Source organism: Ostrea edulis, chromosome 9 (assembly GCF_947568905.1).
Source record: "Ostrea edulis chromosome 9, xbOstEdul1.1, whole genome shotgun sequence".
In the NCBI taxonomy this organism is placed as follows: Eukaryota; Metazoa; Mollusca; class Bivalvia; order Ostreida; family Ostreidae; genus Ostrea; species Ostrea edulis.
Genome location: NC_079172.1, coordinates 23,137,653 through 23,160,136, shown reverse-complemented (window position 1 = coordinate 23,160,136; position 22,484 = coordinate 23,137,653). Strand labels below are relative to the sequence as shown.

At 37.2% G+C, this 22,484-nt stretch overlaps 1 protein-coding gene across 11 annotated transcripts in view; it reads right to left on the bottom strand.

The window, feature by feature from the left end:
- Nucleotides 1–825: 825 nt before the first annotated feature.
- The window catches only part of LOC125658891 (uncharacterized), a 26,549-nt gene continuing 4,890 nt past the window's right edge, over nucleotides 826–22,484 (bottom strand). Inside the window, exons 3-10 of one of the 11 annotated variants that reach the window (XM_056148875.1) lie at nucleotides 18,965–19,018; nucleotides 18,250–18,345; nucleotides 12,417–12,723; nucleotides 9,891–10,842; nucleotides 9,723–9,814; nucleotides 1,933–3,107; nucleotides 1,180–1,294; nucleotides 826–1,021 (exon numbers count right to left, since the gene is read on the bottom strand). In XM_056148875.1, the coding sequence (XP_056004850.1) occupies nucleotides 10,381–10,842; nucleotides 12,417–12,723; nucleotides 18,250–18,345; nucleotides 18,965–19,018 (919 nt within the window). In that variant the 3' untranslated portion in view covers nucleotides 826–1,021; nucleotides 1,180–1,294; nucleotides 1,933–3,107; nucleotides 9,723–9,814; nucleotides 9,891–10,380. Of the gene's footprint in view, nucleotides 1,022–1,179; nucleotides 1,295–1,932; nucleotides 3,108–8,790; nucleotides 8,893–9,722; nucleotides 9,815–9,890; nucleotides 10,843–11,082; nucleotides 11,177–12,416; nucleotides 12,724–18,249; nucleotides 18,346–18,964; nucleotides 19,019–22,484 lie in introns of those variants that run through there. The other 10 variants (XM_056148879.1, XM_056148877.1, XM_056148880.1 and 7 more) reach the window with 10 other exon arrangements.

Genomic DNA, 22,484 nt, shown 5'->3' with positions numbered 1-22,484 from the left:
CTGGTACATCTTAAGAAGATGTCCCCTATTGAATTTGAGGTCACATGGTCAAAGGTCAAGGGTCAAACTGAACATATGATTATACTGTCTGTTCAATATCTTGAGAACCCTCTGCTTGACAGACATCAAACTTAGTACACTGGTAATCATCAGGAGAAGATGACACCTATTGATTTTGAGGTCACATAGTTAAAGGTCAAGGGTCAAACTGGACAAAGGAATATACTGTCCGTTCAATATCTTGAGAACCCTCTGCTTGACAGACATCAAACTTGGTACACTGGTACATCATCAGGAGAAGATGATATCTATTTATTTTGAGGTCACATAGTCAAAGGTCAAGGGTCAAACTGGACATAGGAATATACTGTCTGCTCAATATCTTGAGAACCCTTTGCTTGACAGACATCAAACTTGGTACACTGGTACATCTTCAGGAGAAGATGACTACTAATGATTTTGAGGTCACGTGGTCAAAGGTCAAGGGTCAAACTGGACATAGGAATATACTATACGTTCAATATCTTCAGAATGCTTTGCTTGACAGACATCAAACTTGGTACATTGGTACATCTTCAGGAGTTGATGACCCCTATTGATTTTTAGGTCACATGGTCAATCCACTTTTGACATAGGAAGATATTGTCTGCTCATTATTTTGAATTGATGCTACTACTCTCAATTAAATGATGTGTGTGTATATTACCCTTTTCAATTTTGCACCATGGGGGGCATATGTGTTTTACAAATATCTCTTGTTTTGAATTTCAATCAGCATCACTGACATAAAAAAAAGTCAATACATGTAGTACAATAAATATTAAATGACACTTTACATCTTATTTATTAAAAACATATTTAATGACAAACACTTTTAATCATTTAAAAGTGCAAAACATATGCACACAGCATTGATAATTCATGGATGTTCATGTTTCAGACATGGCTCAGATATTGAATATCCCCAACAAAGCTCCTGACATCATGGAAAGTGAGGTGGAAGTTGGTGCAACTGAGAATCCTGCGGAAAAAAAAGAAGATGAAAACTCTGGTCTTATCTGAACAAAGGTCTGTTTACAAGAATGAAAAAGACAGATTTTGATGAACAAGACTGCTTGATTTCTAAACAAATATTTCTTTACAATCTAAAATAACTCTTAAGCAATATCTTCAACATACAATCCAACTTTCAGTCTCATCAAACTGAGCTATAGGCTCCAATGACATCAGGCATTTTAGGTCAGTAGAAGTACCTCTCCAGTACACCATCTTTTCACACTTAAACACCAGGTAGCTGCAGATATAAATTCAACAAGATATGTTTCAGAAACATGTATGTTCCCCATGATGCAAAATTGATCAGGGTTATGAACCATTTATTTACACATGTAGTAGTGCCAAAACAATTTGAGATATTGAGCAGACAATGTCTTCCTATGTCCAGAATGGATTGACCTTTGACCATCTGACCTCATATCTACTCTCTAAGATGTACCTGTTCACAAAGTTTGATGTTTGTCAAGCAAAGGGTTCTTGAGATATTGAGCAGATAAGACTTAGGTCTACAGACCAATAGACTGACAGACAGACCGACAAATGAAAAACAATATGCCCTCTCTTTTTCAAAGGGAATATTTGTATGTAGATGTATTGAAATGGACATAATGTAAAATTTTAAAATGATTACATTTTATTACAAATAAATACAAAAGTTATACATGGATATGATAATGAATTTCTAAATATATTTCTTTAAAGAATGTAGCTAATTGACTAAAACGAAATACAATTTCATCTAATTTTGGGGTAAAATGATATACCAGCAAGGACGATGTCTATTAAAGTGACTTATATCACAAAAGTGAGGATGAATAGCGAGCTAATCGTAAAATGAGACTTGAAGCAAGAGGTGTCCGAAATCAAGTTAGGTACCTTGTGGTATTATTAAGGAGGCGGGACCCATGTATGAAACAAGTGACTGTGTGACAGAGGCCCAGATACACTAGGCATATTTCCTGGTAGGTCTACACAGCTCAGTTGGCTGGAGTTCACGCTTGATACGAGTTCAGCATTGTCCGTTTTCAAAGCAGGGTTCATTATGCCCCATACAGCATAGCTCATTGATTTCTTTTGTGTTGTTGAACAGTCACGGTTGTAGCTCCGGACAGATGCTTCATTTTAGTGTCCACTCATATGCATTAGCTCCATACAGATGCTTCATTTTTTTGTCCACTCATATGCATTATGTGGCGGATTTCAAATCCAGTATCATTCATTCCTTGGATAGCGGTGGCGCGGAGACAGTGAGCAGTGTATGTTTTGCAATGTCAGACATAAAACGAGGAAATTGATAGTGTTTTAGTGGGATGTTTGTGTACCAAATATTTTCTGTGTTGTGATCAGTAAGTACAACTTTTGAACATCGATCAAATAGACTGGTGGCATCAGGTTGAATTTTGGACATATATATAACCGCAGCGATTTGACGGGACATTTATCACTTGCTGAAGGAATTGAATACATTCTTCTTTCTTTAGAATTTTCTAAAGCATCGATGCCGTCCGGCCAGTTTTTTCTTTTGTGTTGTGATAAAGTGTTACATAATCGCAACTGTTTTCATCAGTGGAGAAGACCAGCAAATTCATTTTCAACTGTTGATGGAACTCAAGACCATGACTCACGAAGTGCAGAGATAGAATTAGCCAAATTCGAAAACGCAGAGATACAGGACTTGCATAGAGGTACATGGAAATTTTTTTCAAGTCAGTTGCCGGAATAACTTCTTTGTGTTTAGTTGGTCGAGCCAAATCCTCTTGAACATTTTTTTTTTAATTTTCCATCCAAAATACTATTACATACTTTAAATTGTCGGTCACGAACAATGTTGAAATCTCTCCCTATATCCTGAATGTGACGGTTCATTGCAGATCTTAAAGATTTGAATGAAGTTTTGTGATACTCTGTTGCTTGCCCCATCAAACTTGCCGACCGCTTTTGGTTAGGTTTTAGCATTGCCTCAGCATAAAATTTGCCAAGTTTGTTTGAGAGTTCCTCAGGCTGGATTGTTTTAAAATCTACCATTGCCCCAAATGTTTCCAGAGACCATTCTATGGAAAAACAAGATGTGTTTGTGAAACACAAATGCCCCCCATAATGGCCAATTTCAAAGATGGCCAATGTCATAAGGACATATATCTTGGTACCAGTAGAAAGATCTCATCACAAGAAGTGCTCATGTTCAATATGAAAGCTCTAATATTTACCATTTAGAAGTTATGACCAATGTCAATTCTTTTTTAAAGTAGGTCAAACTCAAAGGTCACAGGTCATTTGGTACCCACAGAAAGGTCTTGTCACAAGGAATACTCATGTGAAATATCAAAGCTCTAGCACTTACTGTCCTTAGCAAGGTTAAAGTTTCAGACTGAACAAAAACAATATGCCCCCCCCCCCCCACCCCCGAAGATCAGGGGCATAAAAAATTGGTTTAGAAGGTTTTTTGTTTTTTTTAACTTTCTGCTGTTTTAATACACTTTATATTAGGAGAAAATCAACATAATAAATTGTTTTTGAATACCTCAATAGCTTAATTAGTAAAGCACTCATATCATGTATGAGGGATTCAGGTGCAATTCCTGATAGGGGTCTGTAATTTTGTGTGTGTTGATTTCTTGAATTTTTTAGTCCCCTACCGACGAAGTCGAGGGGACTTTAGGTTTGCGCTCTGTCCGTCAGTCCAGTTTCCCACACTTTTTTCTCTCTCTGTTCTTGCAGATATTTATTTTATATTTGGTATGTAGCTTTGCCATAGCAAGTTACAGATCAAGTTCGAACTTCGTCTCAGTCTGTTGATTTTTCACTTAGTTATGGCCCTTGGACTTAGAAAAATAGCATGAATAATCAGTTTTCCAGACTTTTTTTGGTTGTGCTTGCAGATATTCATTTGATATTTGGTACATTGCTTTGTTATAACAAGTTACAGATCAAGTTTGAATTTCATCTTGGTCCGTTGATTTTCCATTAAGTTATAGCATGAATTGTTAGTTTATATCCAAGTTTCTTATCTCTGTAGATAAGAATTAAGAATACTACACTCATTAAAACTTCTAGCGTAGTAATACTACAATATAGATAAATTATTCATGATCATCTACATGTCACAGTTTATTGACTTGGTTAAAGACCTAAACCTCATTATAAATTTGTCTTTTTTCTTGGTCTAGTCTCTACTCGAATAGTAGTTGATTTCCAATCATTCCTATCCTGGTTCCCCAATTCTCCCTTTTAATGAACTTTGAATATTGTTGTGGTACAGTGATTTTTGGAACCGGTAGAGGACTATGTAATGACAAAAATCTTTTTTTAATATAGATATAGCAAACTCCATGGTCAAGGTCAAACATGTTGGTACCCAAGGAAAGGTCTTGTCACAAGGAATACTCATGTGAAAATCAAAGCTCAAGCACTTACTGTTCAAAAGTTATTAGCAAGGTTAAAGTTTCAGACAGAATGACAGACAGAACAAAAACAATATGCCCCTGTTATTTGATCACAGGGGCATTAAAATTGGTATGATTTATTATATTTTAAAACAAAAGGCCCATGGGCCACATTGCTCACCTGAGTCACCTTTGTCCATATCAGAAGACTTTCCATATATATTTGCATGTAAAACCGTAGTCCCTATTATGGCCTCAAACCTACCCTTGGAGGCCATGGTTTTTGCAAATTTGAATCTATACCATGTCAGAAAGTTTTCATGTAAATGTGAACTTCTTTGGCCCAATGGTTCTTGAGAAGATTTTTCCTATATATTTGTATGTAAAACTTTGATCCCCCCCTTGTGGCCCCATCCTACCCCCAGGGGCCATGATTTGAACAAACTTGAATCTGCACTACGTCAGAAAGCTTTCATGTAAATATCAGCTTTTCTGGCTCAGTGGTTCTTGAAAAAAAGATTTTAAAGATTTTCCCTATATATTTGTATGTAAAACTTTGATCCCCTATTATGGCCCCATCCTACCTCAGGGGGCCATGATTTGAACAAACTTAACTCTGCACTATGTCAGGAAGCTTTCGTGTAAATATCAGCTTTTCTGGCTCCTCGGTTCTTGGGAAGAAGATTTTTAAAGATTGTCCCTATATATTTGTATGTAAAATTTTGATCCCCTATTGTGGCCCCATCTGACCCCCGGGGGCCATCATTTTAACAAACATGAATCTCCACTATATCAGGAAGCTTTCATGCAAATCTCAGTTTTTCTGGCTCAGTGGTTCTTGAGAAGATTTTTAAAGATTGTCCCTATATATTTGTATGTAAAACTTAGATCCCCTATTGTGGCCCCATCTGACCCCCAGGGGCCAGGATTTTAACAAATTTGAATCTGCATTATGTCAGAAAGCTTTCATGTCAATCTCAGCTTTTTCTGGCTCATGCAGTGGTTCTTGAGAAGAAGATTTTTAAATATTTTTCCTATATATTTGTATGTAAAACTTTGATCCCCCTTGTGGTCCCATCCTACCCCTGAGGGCCATGATTTTAACAAATTTAAATCTGCATTATATCAGGAAGCTGTCATATAAATCTCAGCTTTTCTGGCTCAGTGGTTCTTGAGAGGAAGAATTTTATAGATTTTTCCTATATATTTGTATGTAGAACTTTGATCCCCTATTGTGGTCCCATCCGACCCCCGGGGACCATGCTTTTAAGAATTTATAATCTGCACTACCTAATAAAACTTATCTATAAATTTCATCTTTTCTGGCCCAGTGGTTCTTGAGAAGAAGATTTTTTAATGACCCTACCCTATTTTTACCTTTCCTTGATTATCTCCCCTTGGAAGGTGGCCTGGCCCTTTATTTTAACAACTTAAAATTCCCTTTACCTAAGGATGCTTTGTGCCAACTTTGGTTGAAATTGGCCCAGTGGTTTTTGAGAAGAAGTCAAAAATGTTAAAAGTTTACAGACGGACGGACACCGGAATACGGGTGATCAGAAAACCTCACTTGAGCTTTTAGTTTTAGAAGACGATGTGAAAAGTTTACGACACCGTCAGACAACGAACAAATTTTGATCAGAAAAGCTCACTTGAGCCTTTGGCTCAGGTGAGCTAAAAACACTATTTTGATCTCATCTTAAATACTTTTGTGAAACACACCCTAGGAAGTCACTCCTTTTTCTCACTTAATTTCTCTCTTATAATTCCCATTAACCCTAAAAGGTTTGAAAATCAACTAATGAAATTATTAACTGAAACATCAGAGGGTAAAGAGGTACTGTGTAGATTTCATTCATTTAAAGGATAGAATCATAAATTGTATTGTAATGTGTGTTGATATATACTTCATGAAGTGTACGAGGGCTGTTCGATATGTAATGGGTATTGTACGATATCTCAAAAGCATTTGACTCCAATAGTCAAATGAACATTCCATCTCTTCAAAGTATTCTCTGCGGTTTGAAATACATAATTTCAATCTCTGAATTCATTTCTGAAATGCATCACGGTACGCTGATTTAGGTAGACCTCTGAGGCACTGACTGATGGCTGAGCCAAGGGCTTGTCGGGACTTGTAACAACGATCAGATAAGAACTTTTTAAGTTTTGGAAAAAGGAAAAAGTTGCATAGGGCTAGATCTGGAGAGTATGGTAGGTGTGGCAAGATGGTAACCTTCTCCTACTTCAAAAATTTGCCTCACAAGCTCAGATGTGTGTGATGGAGCATTATCATGAAGTAGATGAACATGCCTAAATCCTAACACAGGGCATCGTTTATGATAATATTTCTTGAGCTTTTTTAGTGTAACATCTTGGTAATACCGACCTGTAACACTTTTGCCCTTCAGCACCAGAATTTGTACAGCTATACCATCACATGAAAAGAATATGTAAAAAAGAACCTTCTTTGTGCTTATGGTTCTTTGGGCAACTACAGGCATTCTACTGTGTTTAGTCAGCCATATTTTGTTTCCAATTTTTCTTACTGGTTCGATATAGTGAACTCATGTTTCGTCACCAGTAACAATGTTTGCAAATTGTCTTTGATTGAATTTGGGAAACATTTTGAGCAATTGCTTAGTGGTTTGTACTCTTACCCATTTTTGGTCATCTGTCAATATACATGGTATCCATCTGGCAGAAATCTTTCATACTTTCAAAATATGCTTCAAAATGAAATGCACCTGCGATAGTGATATGCCAACAGCTTTGGCAATATCCCGAATTGTGCATCTGCCATCACTTTCAATCATTTCCCTGACTTTTGAGGCATTTGCCTTGCCTGTTACAGTCACAGGATGGCCAGAATTTGCTGCATTTTGATGGACTCTATGCCAGTCAGATATTTCTTTCTCCACCTACGAACTGTCTCATAAGATACCTTATCAGACCAATAAACTCCCCCTAATTCAGTAAAAATCTGCATTACCAAATGACTGAGTTTTGTGCGAACTTTCATATAAGCTCTAATTTCTTCAATATTCAACCCATTTCCCAACCATTTTTACAACAGTGGTCAACAACTGGCTCTATTGAAATGACTATAAGTTTAAAACTATGTGGAGCTGAAAGCTCGTGTTTATACAGTTAGAAAGGTATTGAATAGAGCTATTCATGAGTATCATCATCCACGAAATCGTACAAAGCGTTATCGTGCTGTAGTACAATACACATTACATATCGAACAGCACTCGTATTAAGGTGGCTCACTACACCCTGGAATAGTTTCTCAAATCGGTACGAATTGATTTAATCATAAAAGATATGATGATATATAGTAAGGGCTATTCCAGAAATAAATACATGGGGGGGTCGGGAGGCACCTTTTGTATATACCAAGCACCCATAAAAAAAAATAAAAAATTACCCCATGACCCATCAAATTAATAAACTCATTTTACAATGACCCATCTAATAAATAAAAAAATAACCAGACCCACCACAAAAATATTTTTAAAAATGAAAACGGTACAAATCTCGCGAGGTTTTCGGGACAAACATTCTAGTCAATGACGCGGTAATGCCTGTGCGACATTGTATCACAGTAGTTCTGAAGAAACGATGTCACATCAACAATCAAAGGCATCTATGGCGGGAATGTTGGAAAGATTGGGAGTCCAAACGATGCTATTATCATGAAATGGGTATGGATATGTTTTTCCACGAATCGTTCGTCTTCTTGGAGCCCGCGCCCGGAGGCCTCTATATCACCATCACACCGACTGATTAATATAACGCATCGGTACCCTCGTATAAATCAACTAAGGTTTGCCTATTTTTATTAGAAAACGGAATACCTATTGGTTTCAAAATATTCCCAAAATCGATGCACTGTAAACTGTAATAATCTACAGAACGGAGTTCGCCGCCATCACGTCCAAAGGGACCCTACTAAACGCGCCTCTAATTTGAAGAGCGCCGTAATGGAAAGTTATGCGCTGCAAAGAGCGACAACTCAAATAGTTCTATGTTACTTCCAATTTCCGATTTCGAAAGCAGCATTTCGAAAACACGTTTTCAATTTTCCCTCCGACGTTTTGTAACCAACACGACAAGAGTGACAATAAAAATATTCTGAAAACTCAACACCCACGTGGCACAAAATAAAACAATAGAAACTACCCACTACCCATAATAAATATTTTTTTAACAGTCCAACCACGGACCAATTAAAATATGAAAAAATACGACCACCCACACAAAAAAATATCACTTGCCGCCCGACCCCCCCATTTGATCATTTCTGGAACAGCCCTAATTATATATGTCAAAAAGGCAGAAAATATGCAAATTTGGATTTTCAAAAATTTATTTCAACACATTTGAACAAAAGACTCCAGCGGATTTGAACTCGAGATCTGCGGTTCACCAGTCCAATGCTTTAACCACTGAGCTACAATGATAGACAAACAAATTGATCGATACAAATAATTTCAAAAAACACTTAAATTGCCATCTTGTGATGTAGTGTCATAAAGGGTATAAGCTTTAGTGTAGTGAGCTACCTTAATTATTCAAATTTATCAAAATTCTAAGAAAATTGCTATAAAGATGTATAGCAATTTTGCATTGGTTAAATGTTGCCTAGCTATCAATAGAAAGGTTATTATTCATAATTATTTCTAACAAAAGAAAGGAAAAAAACTCGCATGAAATGCTGATCCTCACTTACATATTATCAATCATTGATCGATACCTTTCTTCCTATTTTATACAATTATTGATTATGAAATCTTTCCGAGTATTCAACAATAGTTTTACACATAAACACTATACATATATGCCAAGTTTGGCCCTGCCCTGGACCTCTACCCCGAGGATCATGAATTTTTTATGATTTTGGTAGAAGCCTTCCTACTCTACATGAATATGCATTTACACGGTAGTTTTCCTTTATCATATATGTGGTTGTAGAGAAGAATTTAGAAAATTGGTAAATTTTTGGCAGTTTTGCCCTGCCCCTAAGGCCCTGGGAGTGCTGGAGTCCTGAAATTTACAATTTGAAATTATGTCCCCCTTGTTCCAAAGATACCTCATAAATTGGAATGTAGCTATCACAAAGTCGAAAATGTACAATTGTTAATATATACAGAGTAAAACACACATTGCTCAACAACTGATGCACACCAATAGCAATAAGCTACCTGAGTGACTCAGGCGACTAAAAAAAACATTATCAAGCACAAGTATTGATCTCTCAAACAGACTGTTATTTTCACTTACCTTCAAAATCTTATTCCCCAAATTCTTCACCACATGTCAAACACGATAGAAATGAAGAATATTTGGGAATTGTTTCTCTGAAATTAACAATTCTACATATTTACTCGTTGGAAAGAACTTTTTCTAATCATAGCAAAGACCCAGTCTAGAGAAAAACTTTGTACTTACTCATTACTGACCCAATTCCCATGTGTGCATTTGTCACCATCTCTGTCACCTTTGTAGTGGTCTAAAGGGTTTGATTGTCAGTGGCCAAATAGTTCAGTTGGTAGAGCACTTGTCTAGAGATTCAGGGGGTCCAAATTTTAATCCTGGTCTGGTCCGTTATATTTTCTCCTTTCCTGTTACGTTTGGTGCCCTGGGTCCCTGGAGCTGACAGATAAAAATGTCTACCAGGGGATGAAGATCCGAGTTGATGTCTTCAAGGTCAGGAGGGATCAATGTGGTGGTCAGACGGGTTTACTGTCGGTGGCCAGAAAGCTCAGTTGGTAGAGCACCTGACAAAAGATTCAGGGGGCCCAAGTTTGAATCTTGGCCTGGTCCATTGCATTTTCTCCCCCCTGTGATACTTTTATATCTTCTTCCTGGAGGTCCCTGACTGCAAGTAGAATCCCTGCCTTTATCATCCTGACAGATTTCTAATCAGTCATCTTTTTGTCTAGGGTTGGTTGGGATTTTTCTTCACTGTCAGCCAAGGTGCAGTACTGTTCTCAGTGGACTGGAGAATGATTTCTGCCGTCTCCTGAAGAAGGGCACAAGCCAAAGTGCTTGTAAACACAGGTACACATAGGTATAACCTTATTCTTGTAGAAATGAATGTCAATTGAAATGGCTTACCTAAAACTACAACATCTCTGTCCTTGCAGTTATTCAAGAGTTCTTTCTGGTGACCACTCCTGAAATTGTCTATGGTTGGAATAATATATGTCCTGCAAATCCTGTGAAACTGGTCTGCAGATGGAAATTTCAGTTTTAACATTTCTGCCCACAATGCCATTTTCCTGTATTTATTTCCAGAGGTCAGGATGGAACCACAAATTAAGAAGTCTCCACTATGTAGTCGCGGGTTTAACTGAGGCTGTGAACACCAGTGGCGACTTACATGGCCTTCTTCACAGATCTAAAAATACATTTAAACAAGAAAAACCAGATCAAACATTAAATCAAACAAGAGATGTTTGTAAAACACATATGCCCCCCATGGTGCAAAATTGAAAAGGTGTATACACACACACATCATTTAATTGAGAGTAGTATCATCAATTCAAAATATTGAGCAGACAATATCTTCCTATGTCAAGAGTGGATTGACCATGTGACCTAAAAATCAATAGGGGTCATCAACTCTATCAAATAATACACTGCTCATATTACATATCATAGAATTTAAGGTATCAACAAACTGTGACACACTTTCCTTTGCATTGCATGAATAAGAGACTCCAGCTTAAAAACTGGAACAAAAGTTAGATAAACAAATCAAGAGATATGAAAAAGGACAAACCATGTACTAACATTAAACTGTGAGAGGAGTTAAAAGGACAAACCATGTACTAACATTATACTGTGAGAGGAGTTAAAAGGACAAACCATGTACTAACATTATACTGTGAAAGGAGTTAAAAGGACAAACCATGTATTAACATCAAACTGTGAGAGGAGTTAAAAGGACAAACCATGTACTAACATTATACTGTGAGAGGAGTTAAAAGGACAAACCATGTACTAACATTATACTGTGAGAGGAGTTAAAAGGACAAACCATGTACTAACATTATACTGTGAGAGGAGTTAAAAGGACAAACCATGTACTAACATTAAACTGTGAGAGGAGTTAAAAGGACAAACCAGGTACTAACATTAAACTGTGAGAGGAGTTAAAAGGACAAACCATGTACTAACATTAAACTGCGAGAGGAGTTAAAAGGACAAACCATGTACTAACATTAAACTGAGAGGAGTTAAAAGGACAAACCATGTACTAACATCAAACTGTGAGAGGAGTTAAAAGGACAAACCATGTACTAACATTAAACTGTGAGAGGAGTTAAAAGGACAAACCATGTACTAACATTATAGTATGAGAGGAGTTAAAAGGACAAACCATGTACTAACATTATACTGTGAGAGGAGTTAAAAGGACAAACCATGTACTAACATCAAACTGTGAGAGGAGTTAAAAGGACAAACCATGTACTAACATTATACTGTGAGAGGAGTTAAAAGGACAAACCATGTACTAACATTAAACTGTGAGAGGAGTTAAAAGGACAAACCATGTACTAACATTAAACTGTGAGAGGAGTTAAAAGGACAAACCATGTACTAACATTATAACACTTCAACAACCAGAAATTTTCTCAAGGATCCTTTTTTCCTCTAAAAAATTAGAATCCTTGCACATCATCAATATACATACAAACACCCTGTAAATAAAAAGGTTCTCACTTGAAAACTGTGAGGAGTTTAAAGGGGCAAAACTCTTATAAGAGAGACTGAAAGGGATTAAAATTGCAACATGATCCACCATAATCCATAAAGATGTTACACAGGAAATTTCCTCTTGATATGTGGCAAAGAAATGAAAATAAAAACAGAAAACACCAAACTGACAGACAAAAGGATGTACCTACATCACTGAACCATAATATGTCCCGTCTAAAGATGTATAAAAATAACATGATTTATGCATACCCATTTCAAGTACAGCACTGATCCAAAAAAAGACTCCTCTATCTGTGTGGGTTTTCTGCAGAAATGTTCTTTGCACTGTGGCACACAGATCTTTGTCAACTCCTTTATCTGACTGACAAATGCAATACACTTTGTAGCAGTTGTCAATTCACTGCATTCTTCCTCTGTTGACACTCTGTGGATGCCGGGAAGAACTTCCATCTCAATCTCCGGACCTTCTAGCTGACCATCGTTGTCAGGCAACTCAAAACCAAACTCAGCCTCTTCATATACGACATTTTCTGCCACACTGTTCACATAGTTTGGTCTAAAACATAAATCAATCTCATGTAAATATATCCCTTATGATACATTCATGTCTTCCTAACATAACATACAAATGTATAATATATCAGGGGTCGAAATTAACTTTTTCTTCCACAAGCTAATTTTAGCCTGTGGGTAAAAGATCCACAGGCTAAAATGAAAACCTACAAGCTAAAATAAAAATAATGAAGCAGTGCACTTTTTTCATATATTTTTTTTAAATCAATGATTTTCCCCACCATTACTTAGCCTAGTGGGTCAACAGGCATCGTTTGGACAAAACACTAATTTACGTAAGTCATAGGATGCAATGTTTAGGTCTCTTGACCATCGCACCTCTAATATTCACAACCTGTTTACTGCAGGTATAGATCCAATGTCTTCCAATTTCATGCCACGTCAGGGTTGTCACGAGTAATTTTTCAAAGTGAACCCCAGACTCGTGGTTTATAAGCAGCATGATCACGAGTCCCATGATTTTTTGTTTGTTTTTGTTTTGGGTAATCGCCTACACGGTGAGCAGTGCACTCGTGCCGTGACTACAACCCGACCTCAGTATGAAAATGAATTAATGTAGATAGAAAATTCTGATTAAATTAACTACCGGAAAACTTGAATTCCAAGTATGAGCTTTTTGTTATTCATTTATTTAACAAGAAATCGGAATTTATGTTTTACCAAGTCAATTTAATCACCCCTATAAGTAAACAGGTCTATATTTTTCATTATAATGCGTATTCTCTTTAGAGAAGTCGAGAGGCATAGCATTCATCGACTTCTCTTCGCAAGCATTCATATTTTGATTCTGGAAAACGTGTAAATGCCGGAGTCGGTGACGGTTTATGCTTCGACCGACGTTTCGACTCAGATGTGCCTGGATTTACGCAATAGACAACTTGTTTTCAAACATTTAGCAGGAATGTACAAAACCGTCACAAGAAAATCAACACTTACTTGCTTTTAATCCATTTTCAACATGTCCCCTGTCCCGGGTTTACGTTAACTGGTCTTGGGAGTTGTCAAAATAGGGGGCCAGTTAAGAGAACGTAAACAGAGTTGTGATTTAAACCCGGGACAGGGGACATGTTGAAAATGAATTAAAAGCAAGTAAGTGTTGATTTCCTTGTGACGGTTTTGTGCATTACTGCTAAATGTTTGAAAACAAGTTGTCTATTGCGTAAATCCAGGCACATCTGAGTCGAAACGTCGGTCGAAGCATAAACCGTCACCGACTCCGGCATTTACACGTTTTCCAGAATCAAAATATGAATGCTTGCGAAGAGAAGTCGATGAAGGCTATGCCTCTCAACTTCTCTAAAGAGAATATATAATGCGATGTCCGACCTCTAAAGCATTTGTTTGACGCAGAGTTTCTTAAAAAATCATAAAAGAAAATCCGGATAGAAACGGTTGTTGAAATCATTCGTTCATGTAAGCGCTTGTATGATTTTGAGTGCAAGTTTAAGGAAAGCGAATGGCTCATCGCGGCTTAAAACGGATACGATACGATCATGGTTTGTAAATCCCCACTCCCTAAGATTTGCGAGTGTCCACTATTTTTACTCGCTATTTTTCAAATCTACTCGCAATTTGCGAGTATTTCTCGCTAATTTCGAGCCCTGGATATACACAAATATATGGATATTTATCATGAATGTGTACATATACATGTATCTGCAGAATTATAGCTCTCTGGGAGAGCACCAGATCTACCCCTTACAAAACCCTTCAATTTAATGTGCAGCTTTTTCAGTGTACAGTTGAGGTCTTATATCCTTGCATCACCATCCTAATCTCTCATATATATATATATATGGTATCTCATATATATATGGTAATCTCTAATTTCAAATTGCAAGTTTCCAGTTCACATGAGGTATTTACAAATCTTGAAGGTAAGTTTGGAAACAAGTGTATTAGAAAAATGTTTGTCATTATATTTAGACAGCAATGCAAGAAATACAGTGATATACTGTAAGACCTCAGCCATGTGTAGAGAAAACTGCATTGTAAATCAAAGGTTTTTATAAGATGGAATTGTAGCTCCCTGGTCTCCCGCCCCAATTTTCCCCCAGACAGCTACAATTCTGTAGCTAATATACTGACTGACAGACTTTAATGATGCGGCAGTGGATAATTTTCTGTGTTATTCATCAATTCATCACTTGCAATATCCGTAGTATATAATATTCTATAATTAAATTCCAATATTCATAATTCTAAAAGTCATTATTATTCTCCAAGAGACCATATAGTGAAAAGGAAGTCAAGAGGGGTGTGTCAAAACTGCAGTTTTTATCACGAATACTGGGTATCCCTCCACTAGCATTAATAACTACGCATATATAGGCGACATATCATTGACTGACACTCCTCAAAGTCCTTTAGGGAATGTTCTGTCCCTCTTTTGACAATACTCTTTCCAGTTCTTGTGGATTCTGAGGCTCTCAGCCGCACAAACACCTACAGACCATGAAGTGTATTAATACATCAGTGGAACGGTAAACAAACGCTGAACGATTTGGGAATGAACAGTTTTAACTGGAGAAAGAAAACTCAACAGTTTGGGGAACAAGGGGTTTTGATTGGGTAACAAATGCTAAACAGTTTGACTGGAATCATGGTTCTTAATGAGAACAGAATGATTTATAATCAAGAATGGAATGCTTAAAGATGGAGAAAAACAGTTTGGGTTGGGAAAAGAACACTTTGGGCTAAGAAGGGAAGGAACATTTGGCCTTCATTTTAAATTCTGCATTTTTGACATTTTCATCACTTTACATTGTGATAAAAAGACAGAAAAAAATCGAAAATTTTACCAAATAATTTTTTTCAAAATATTACCATTATTAAAATGGAATGATGCGGATTAAAATAAATTGAAACAACGTACAATATTAAATATATATGTATATGTGACATAAGTTCACATATTATAATAATTAACCATGTACTGTAATTAGTATAGATTTATGAAACATTCCCCTGGGGTCATTTTGAGCTAGATTTCAATAAATTTGTCATCATAAAACTCCGAAATGTCAGCAGGTTCTTGACATAATTTCCGTTCAGTTAAGAGAATACAAAAGAAGTCTGTTAGGACGTACTGTATGTAATATTTCTAGAAAATGCAATTAATGGATTGTAACTGTATAATATGCATGCTATGTATAGTTCATTAAATTTGTTTAATAATCTGAACATATTTCTTAAAATAACAAGAGATGTTTGTAAAACACATATGCCCCCCATGGTGCAAAATTGAAAAGGGTTATACACACACACATCATTTAATTGAGAGTAGTAACATCAATTCAAAATATTGAGCAGACAATATCTTCCTATGTCAAGAGTGGATTGACCATGTGACCTAAAATCAATAGGGGTCATCAACTCCTGAAGATGTACCAGTGTACCAAGTTTGATGTCTGTCAAGCAAAGGGTTCTCAAGATATTGAATGGACAGTATATTCCTATGTCCAATTTGACCCTTGACTTTTGACCATGTGACCTTAAAATAATTAGTAGTCATCTTCTCCTGAAGATGTACCAGTGTAACAAGTTTGATGTCTGTCAAGCAAAGGGTTCTCAAGATATTGAGCGGACAGTATATTCCTATGTACAGTTTAACCCTTGACCTTTGACCACGCGACCTCAAAATCAATAGGTGTCATCTTCTCCTGAAGATGTACCAGTGTACCAAGTTTAATGTCTGTCAAGCAAAGGGTTCTCAAGATATGGAGCAGACAGTATATTCCAATGTCCAGTTTGACCCTTGACCTTTGACCATGTAATCTGAAAATCAATAGGGGTCGTCTTCTCCTAAAGACGTACCAGTGTACCACGTTTGATGTCTGTCAAGCAAAGGGTTCTCAAGATATTGAACGGACAGTATATTCCTATGTCCAGTTTGACCCTTGACCTTTAAACATGTGACCTCAAAATAAATGGGGGTAATTTTCTCCTGAAGATGTACCAGTGTACCAAGTTTGATGTCTGTCAAGCGAAGGGTTCTCAAAATATTGAACGTACAGTATATTCCTGTCTACTGTGACCCTTGACCTTTGACCATGTGACCTCAAAATCAATAGTGGTCGTCTTCTCCTGAAGTCATATCAGTGTACCAAGTTTGATGTCTGTCAAGAAAAGCGTTCTCAAGATACTGAGCAGACAGTATATTTCCATGTCAAGTTTGACCCTTGACCTTTAACCATGTGACCTCAAAATCATTAGGGGTCATCTTCTCTTGAAGATGTATCAGTGTATCAAGTTTGATGTCTGTCAAGCAAAGGGTTCTCAAGATATTTAACGGACAGTATATTCCTATGTCCAGCTTGACCTTTGACCATGTGACCTCAAAATCAATGGGGGTCATCTTCTTCTGAAGATGTACTGGCATACCAAGTTTGATGTCTGTCAAGCAAAGGGTTCTCTAGACATTGAATGGTCAGTATATTCCTATGCCCAGTTTGACCCTTGACCTTTGACCATATGACCTCAAAATCAATAGGGGTCATCTACTCCTTAGGATGTACCAGTGTGCCAAGTTTGATGTCTTTCAAGCAAAGGGTTCTCAAGATATTGAGCGGACATTATATTCCTATGTCCAGAGTAGATTGACCCTTGACCTTTGGACCTGAAAAACAATAGGGACCCTCTTCTACTCATAACTAACCCACATATGAAATATCATTATCATCAAGTGAATGGTTCTCAAGATATTGAGCGGACAACACATGGTCTACAGACTGACCGACCGACCGACAGGTGCAAAACAATATGCCCCCTCTTTTTCAAAGGGGGGCATAAAAATGTCCAGTACATTGAATTGCAACCTTGTAGGTCTAGAAGAAGTGGATGGAACCAGCAATAATCTACATAGATATTATATTTTCACTGATGATCATCTTTATTTTGTTTTCTCAGTCCCAGACCTTGTGCCATGTTGATCTGCAATGACTTGATAATGTTTGATGAGTTCCGAACAACGATGCAGAAAAAAATATAACGAATTCTTTGTCGAGGATGAAAGGTTTTAGATGAGTTCAGAATGACCATGCAGAAACAAAGATAACGAACTCTTTGTCGAGGATGAAAGGTTTTAGCTGAGAACAAAATGGTTTGATCAGGGAACAGAACACTTTGGCATGGAAATGGAACACTTAACGGTTTGAATGAAATGGTTTGATGTGAGAATGGAATGATTTCTCATTTAATTGCTTAAACACATCATAGTCTTATTTTTTATCTCCACTGTTGATTTTGCACCTGTAATCACCAGCAGAATTCATTTATCAAGACAAAACTTGATTAAACCATTTCATGAGTTTGACAAAACTTGATTTTACCTTTTCATGAGTTTGAATAGCACCCAGAAAATATTGTGTGATGCTCTTCACATCCTGTGATATGGTTACGTGGGTAATGGATTTTAAAATCCAGCAAAATGTATGGCGAATGATTATCAAAACAAACAAAAATTTGGAAAAAAAAAGAATTGCTGCTTTAAGCCCTTCAGTACACTTACTGTATAGCGACAGCATCAAAACCTCTCGGATTATCCGCCTCCTCATTCTCTGTTGTATCCCCATCCGAGTCCTGCATTGAGGTGTCAGTGGACAAGCTACAATACACATGATGTGATGACGTGTCGCATTCACAAGTTCATAATGGAAACAACACACATCAAAGGCATGGAGTTCACAGAATATATTATCTTTATCTAGGTCTTAGTTCATTTCATTTCCAAAACAGATGACGTTCATGAAAAAGAGGTAAGCTGTATAATGTTCTGATACAGTGCAGCCTCGGTAATCCGGACGCCATTTATCCGGATGATTTTGCTGGAGACCAAAGTGTCCGGATTAATGAGGCTCCACTGTACATGCATTCAAGAATAAAACCTTTGGTGTAAGCCTGTCACTTTATGCTAGACTAGGGGGATCTACAGAAAGTGTTCTAAACAATATGCTTTAGTATTCAGAAACAACCTGTTCAAAAGTGTATCAGTGTTTATAACTACAAGTGTAAGCAATATAAAGAGATGAAGCATATACAGTTTATCATATTCAAAATAACTCATGCAAAAAGTAATGAACCAAAATATCATCAAAGGATCACAAAATGAATCTGACCAATTTTTCAGTTCAGGAAAATGACTAGTAAGTAGTACACAAGATAAGTAGTAGTGTACATATCTTACATTCAATTTAATTGAAATAAATAGAAACATTGTACGTTACCCTGTATCTTCAGGACCGGAAACTTGCACCTCCTGAACTCCTGACATAGGTTCTCTAAAAAGAGAGGAATGCTGCTTATCTGGAGATATTTATAGCGAGCACAGCGAGTGGCCCAAAACGCCAACTCTAATGGTAACACATGCATAAGAGACAATTCAAAATCCAGAGTTCGGGCTACATTGTTTAATACCTTCATTTTCTTTTGTTTGAGTCATGTGACTTACGTAGGACTAGTGATGGGTAATCGGGAAAAAGAATTTAATCGATGATCGGATTAATCGGATGCACCTTTTCGATTGATTATTGAAAAATATTCGAATTTTAGTCATTTTAAATTTATGGCATAAATATATTAAATTTACTATATTTTTTACCCTAAATATTAAATTGATTAAAATCATTAGAAATCTGAAGTTAATAACCCTATACTTTTGATTTTGTTTTTCCGGGATACGTTTTAAAATTAGATTCTATGATCCGCTCCTCTACTATAGTGATAGAACAGATGAGCAGATCATGGGATCTAATTTTAATTAGATTGCCTGGGTTAGGGATAGATATCTCGACTTTCGTTGTAGTTCTTATGAAATTCGGGTTACAATATAGCCTTAGTACCCTTTGTTTGTTGTAAGAGGCAAAATCCGAGGCCCTGTGTCATAGCAGGTGTGACACAATAAAGATCCCTCCCTGCTCAAAGACTGTAAGCACCGAGCATAGGTCTAAATTTTGGAGCCCTTCACCGGCAATGGTGACATCTCCATATGAGTGAAAGATTCTCTAGAGGGACGTTAAACAATATTCAATGTTATCAGATGATTCAGCTTCATCAGTCATTTTTTTAATTTTAGTTAATTCGCGGCAGGAATATTCGTATCATTGAAAAAATACCAACGTCGGCGATTTTTTATTTTCAAAATGACAATCGATTATTCACATCATTTCAGTTATAGCGACCAACAATCGAAAGTCGGCGATAATCGGTACATCACTACGTAGGATGTTGACGTAACACATCTCCACAACCCGTAACAAGACTTTACCATTGACTACCATTCAAGAAAAGGTCATTTAAGCTTTTTCAACTTCCAGATAATAATATGGAATTACACAAAGTTTAAATAGAATTAAATGTCCTTGTGGCTTCAAGCTGCATAAGACTGTGATGTTAGAATGTGAAATATTTCAGGATCAACTTAACATTTTATTTCCAGAGTAAAAACATAAGCAATATGAAAAATGATGTACCAATTATTTCACATTAAAATCAATAATAAAGAAATATCAACTATATGTGTGGCAGCGATGTCAGTACTTTTTTCCCAAACATTGCATGATTTGGCAAAAAATGAAAACATCTAAGCATCAATTTAAAAAAATTCCATTCAAATGCAAGTGGATTTTTTTCATTTGGAAAAACTCAAACTATTCAATTACTGTTCATGCAAATAAAACAAGAGGTACTGTGAGCAATGCTCACTAAGAATACCCCCCGCTTACCCCAATCTCCCAAAGGGTGTTGATAATAGGTATAAACTACCTCTTTTCTGAGTGTAAAAAACAAATGGCATGACAAACCGAACCATATTGCTACTTCGATGTCCAGTGCATGTGACCTTTGACCTTTTGACCCCAAAATTGATAGGGAACATCTTCATCCCATGGGTAGTCCATATGTATGATATGGTGACTGCAGGTGGAAAGGATAACGCTTTAGAGCTCGGAAACAATATTTCTACTTCAATGTCCAGTGCGCTTGACCTTTGACCTTTTGACCCCAAAATCGATAGGGAACATCTTCATCCCATGGGTAGTCCATATGTATGATATGGTGACTGTAGGTGGAAAGGATAACGCTTTAGAGCCCGGAAACCATATTGCTACTTCGATGTCCAGTGCACTTGACCTTTGACCTTTTGACCCCAAAATCGATAGGGAACATCTTCATCCCATGGGTAGTCCATATGTATGATATGGTGACTGCAGGTGGAAAGGATAACGCTTTAGAGCTCGGAAACAATATTTCTACTTCAATGTCCAGTGCGCTTGACCTTTGACCTTTTGACCCCAAAATCGATAGGGAACATCTTCATCCCATGGGTAGTCCATATGTATGATATGGTGACTGTAGGTGGAAAGGATAACGCTTTAGAGCCCGGAAACCATATTGCTACTTCGATGTCCAGTGCACTTGACCTTTGACCTTTTGACCCCAAAATCGATAGGGAACATCTTCATCCCATGGGTAGTCCATATGTATGATATGGTGACTGCAGGTGGAAAGGATAACGCTTTAGAGCTCGGAAACAATATTTCTACTTCAATGTCCAGTGCGCTTGACCTTTGACCTTTTGACCCCAAAATCGATAGGGAACATCTTCATCCCATGGGTAGTCCATATGTATGATATGGTGACTGTAGGTGGAAAGGATAACGCTTTAGAGCCCGGAAACCATATTGCTACTTCGATGTCCAGTGCACTTGACCTTTGACCTTTTGACCCCAAAATCGATAGGGAACATCTTCATCCCATGGGTAGTCTATATGTATGATATGGTGACTGTAGGTGGAAAGGATAACGCTTTAGAGCTCGGAAACCATATTGCTACTTCGATGTCCAGTGCACTTGACCTTTGACCTTTTGACCTCAAAATCGATAGGGAACATCTTCATCCCATGGCTAGTCCATATGTATGATATGGTGACTGTAGGTGGAAAGGATAACGCTTTAGAGCCCGGAAACCATATTGCTACTTCGATGTCCAGTGCGCTTGACCTTTGACCTTTTGACCCCAAAATCGATAGGGAACATCTTCATCCCATGGGTAGTCCATATATAAGATATGGTGACGGTAGGTGGAAAGGATAATGCTTTACAGCCCGGAAACCATATTGCTACTTCGATGTCCAATGCACTTGACCTTTGACCTTTTGACCCCAAAATCGATAGGGAACATCTTCATCCCATGGGTAGTCCATATATATGATATGGTAATGGTAGGTGGAAAGGATAATGCTTTAGAGCCCGGAAACCATTGCGTCTACAGACGGACGAACAGACAGACGGACAACCCGATTCTAGTATACCCCATCTTCACAAGTCAAGGGTTATTGATTCGTTACCTCGCACTAACCCTTGACATCAGTGGCTATATAAAAGTTGGGCTCATTCTGATTGTTTCCACAAAAGAGTGGGAACCAATGAGAATGCGGTTCTATTTATAACAACACGAAACGAGAGATTCAAATAAAAACACGTGTATTGATACCTACAGTTATGGCTATTTCAATCGTTTAAGCAATGTTGTCTTAAGCAAAAAGGTTTCAAGACTTGATCTACTATCAATAAACGTAATTAGTGGTGTGGATATTACAATTGCGCGTATTTATCAATACAGCAGTATGAGATCGCGTCATTTGTATCCATGTACACCATAAAAAGATGCAGTGATTTCATTGGATGTTTTATTTATAGTAAATTGCGTAATGGTCTAATGTGCCCACCTTTTAAATAGCGACTGAT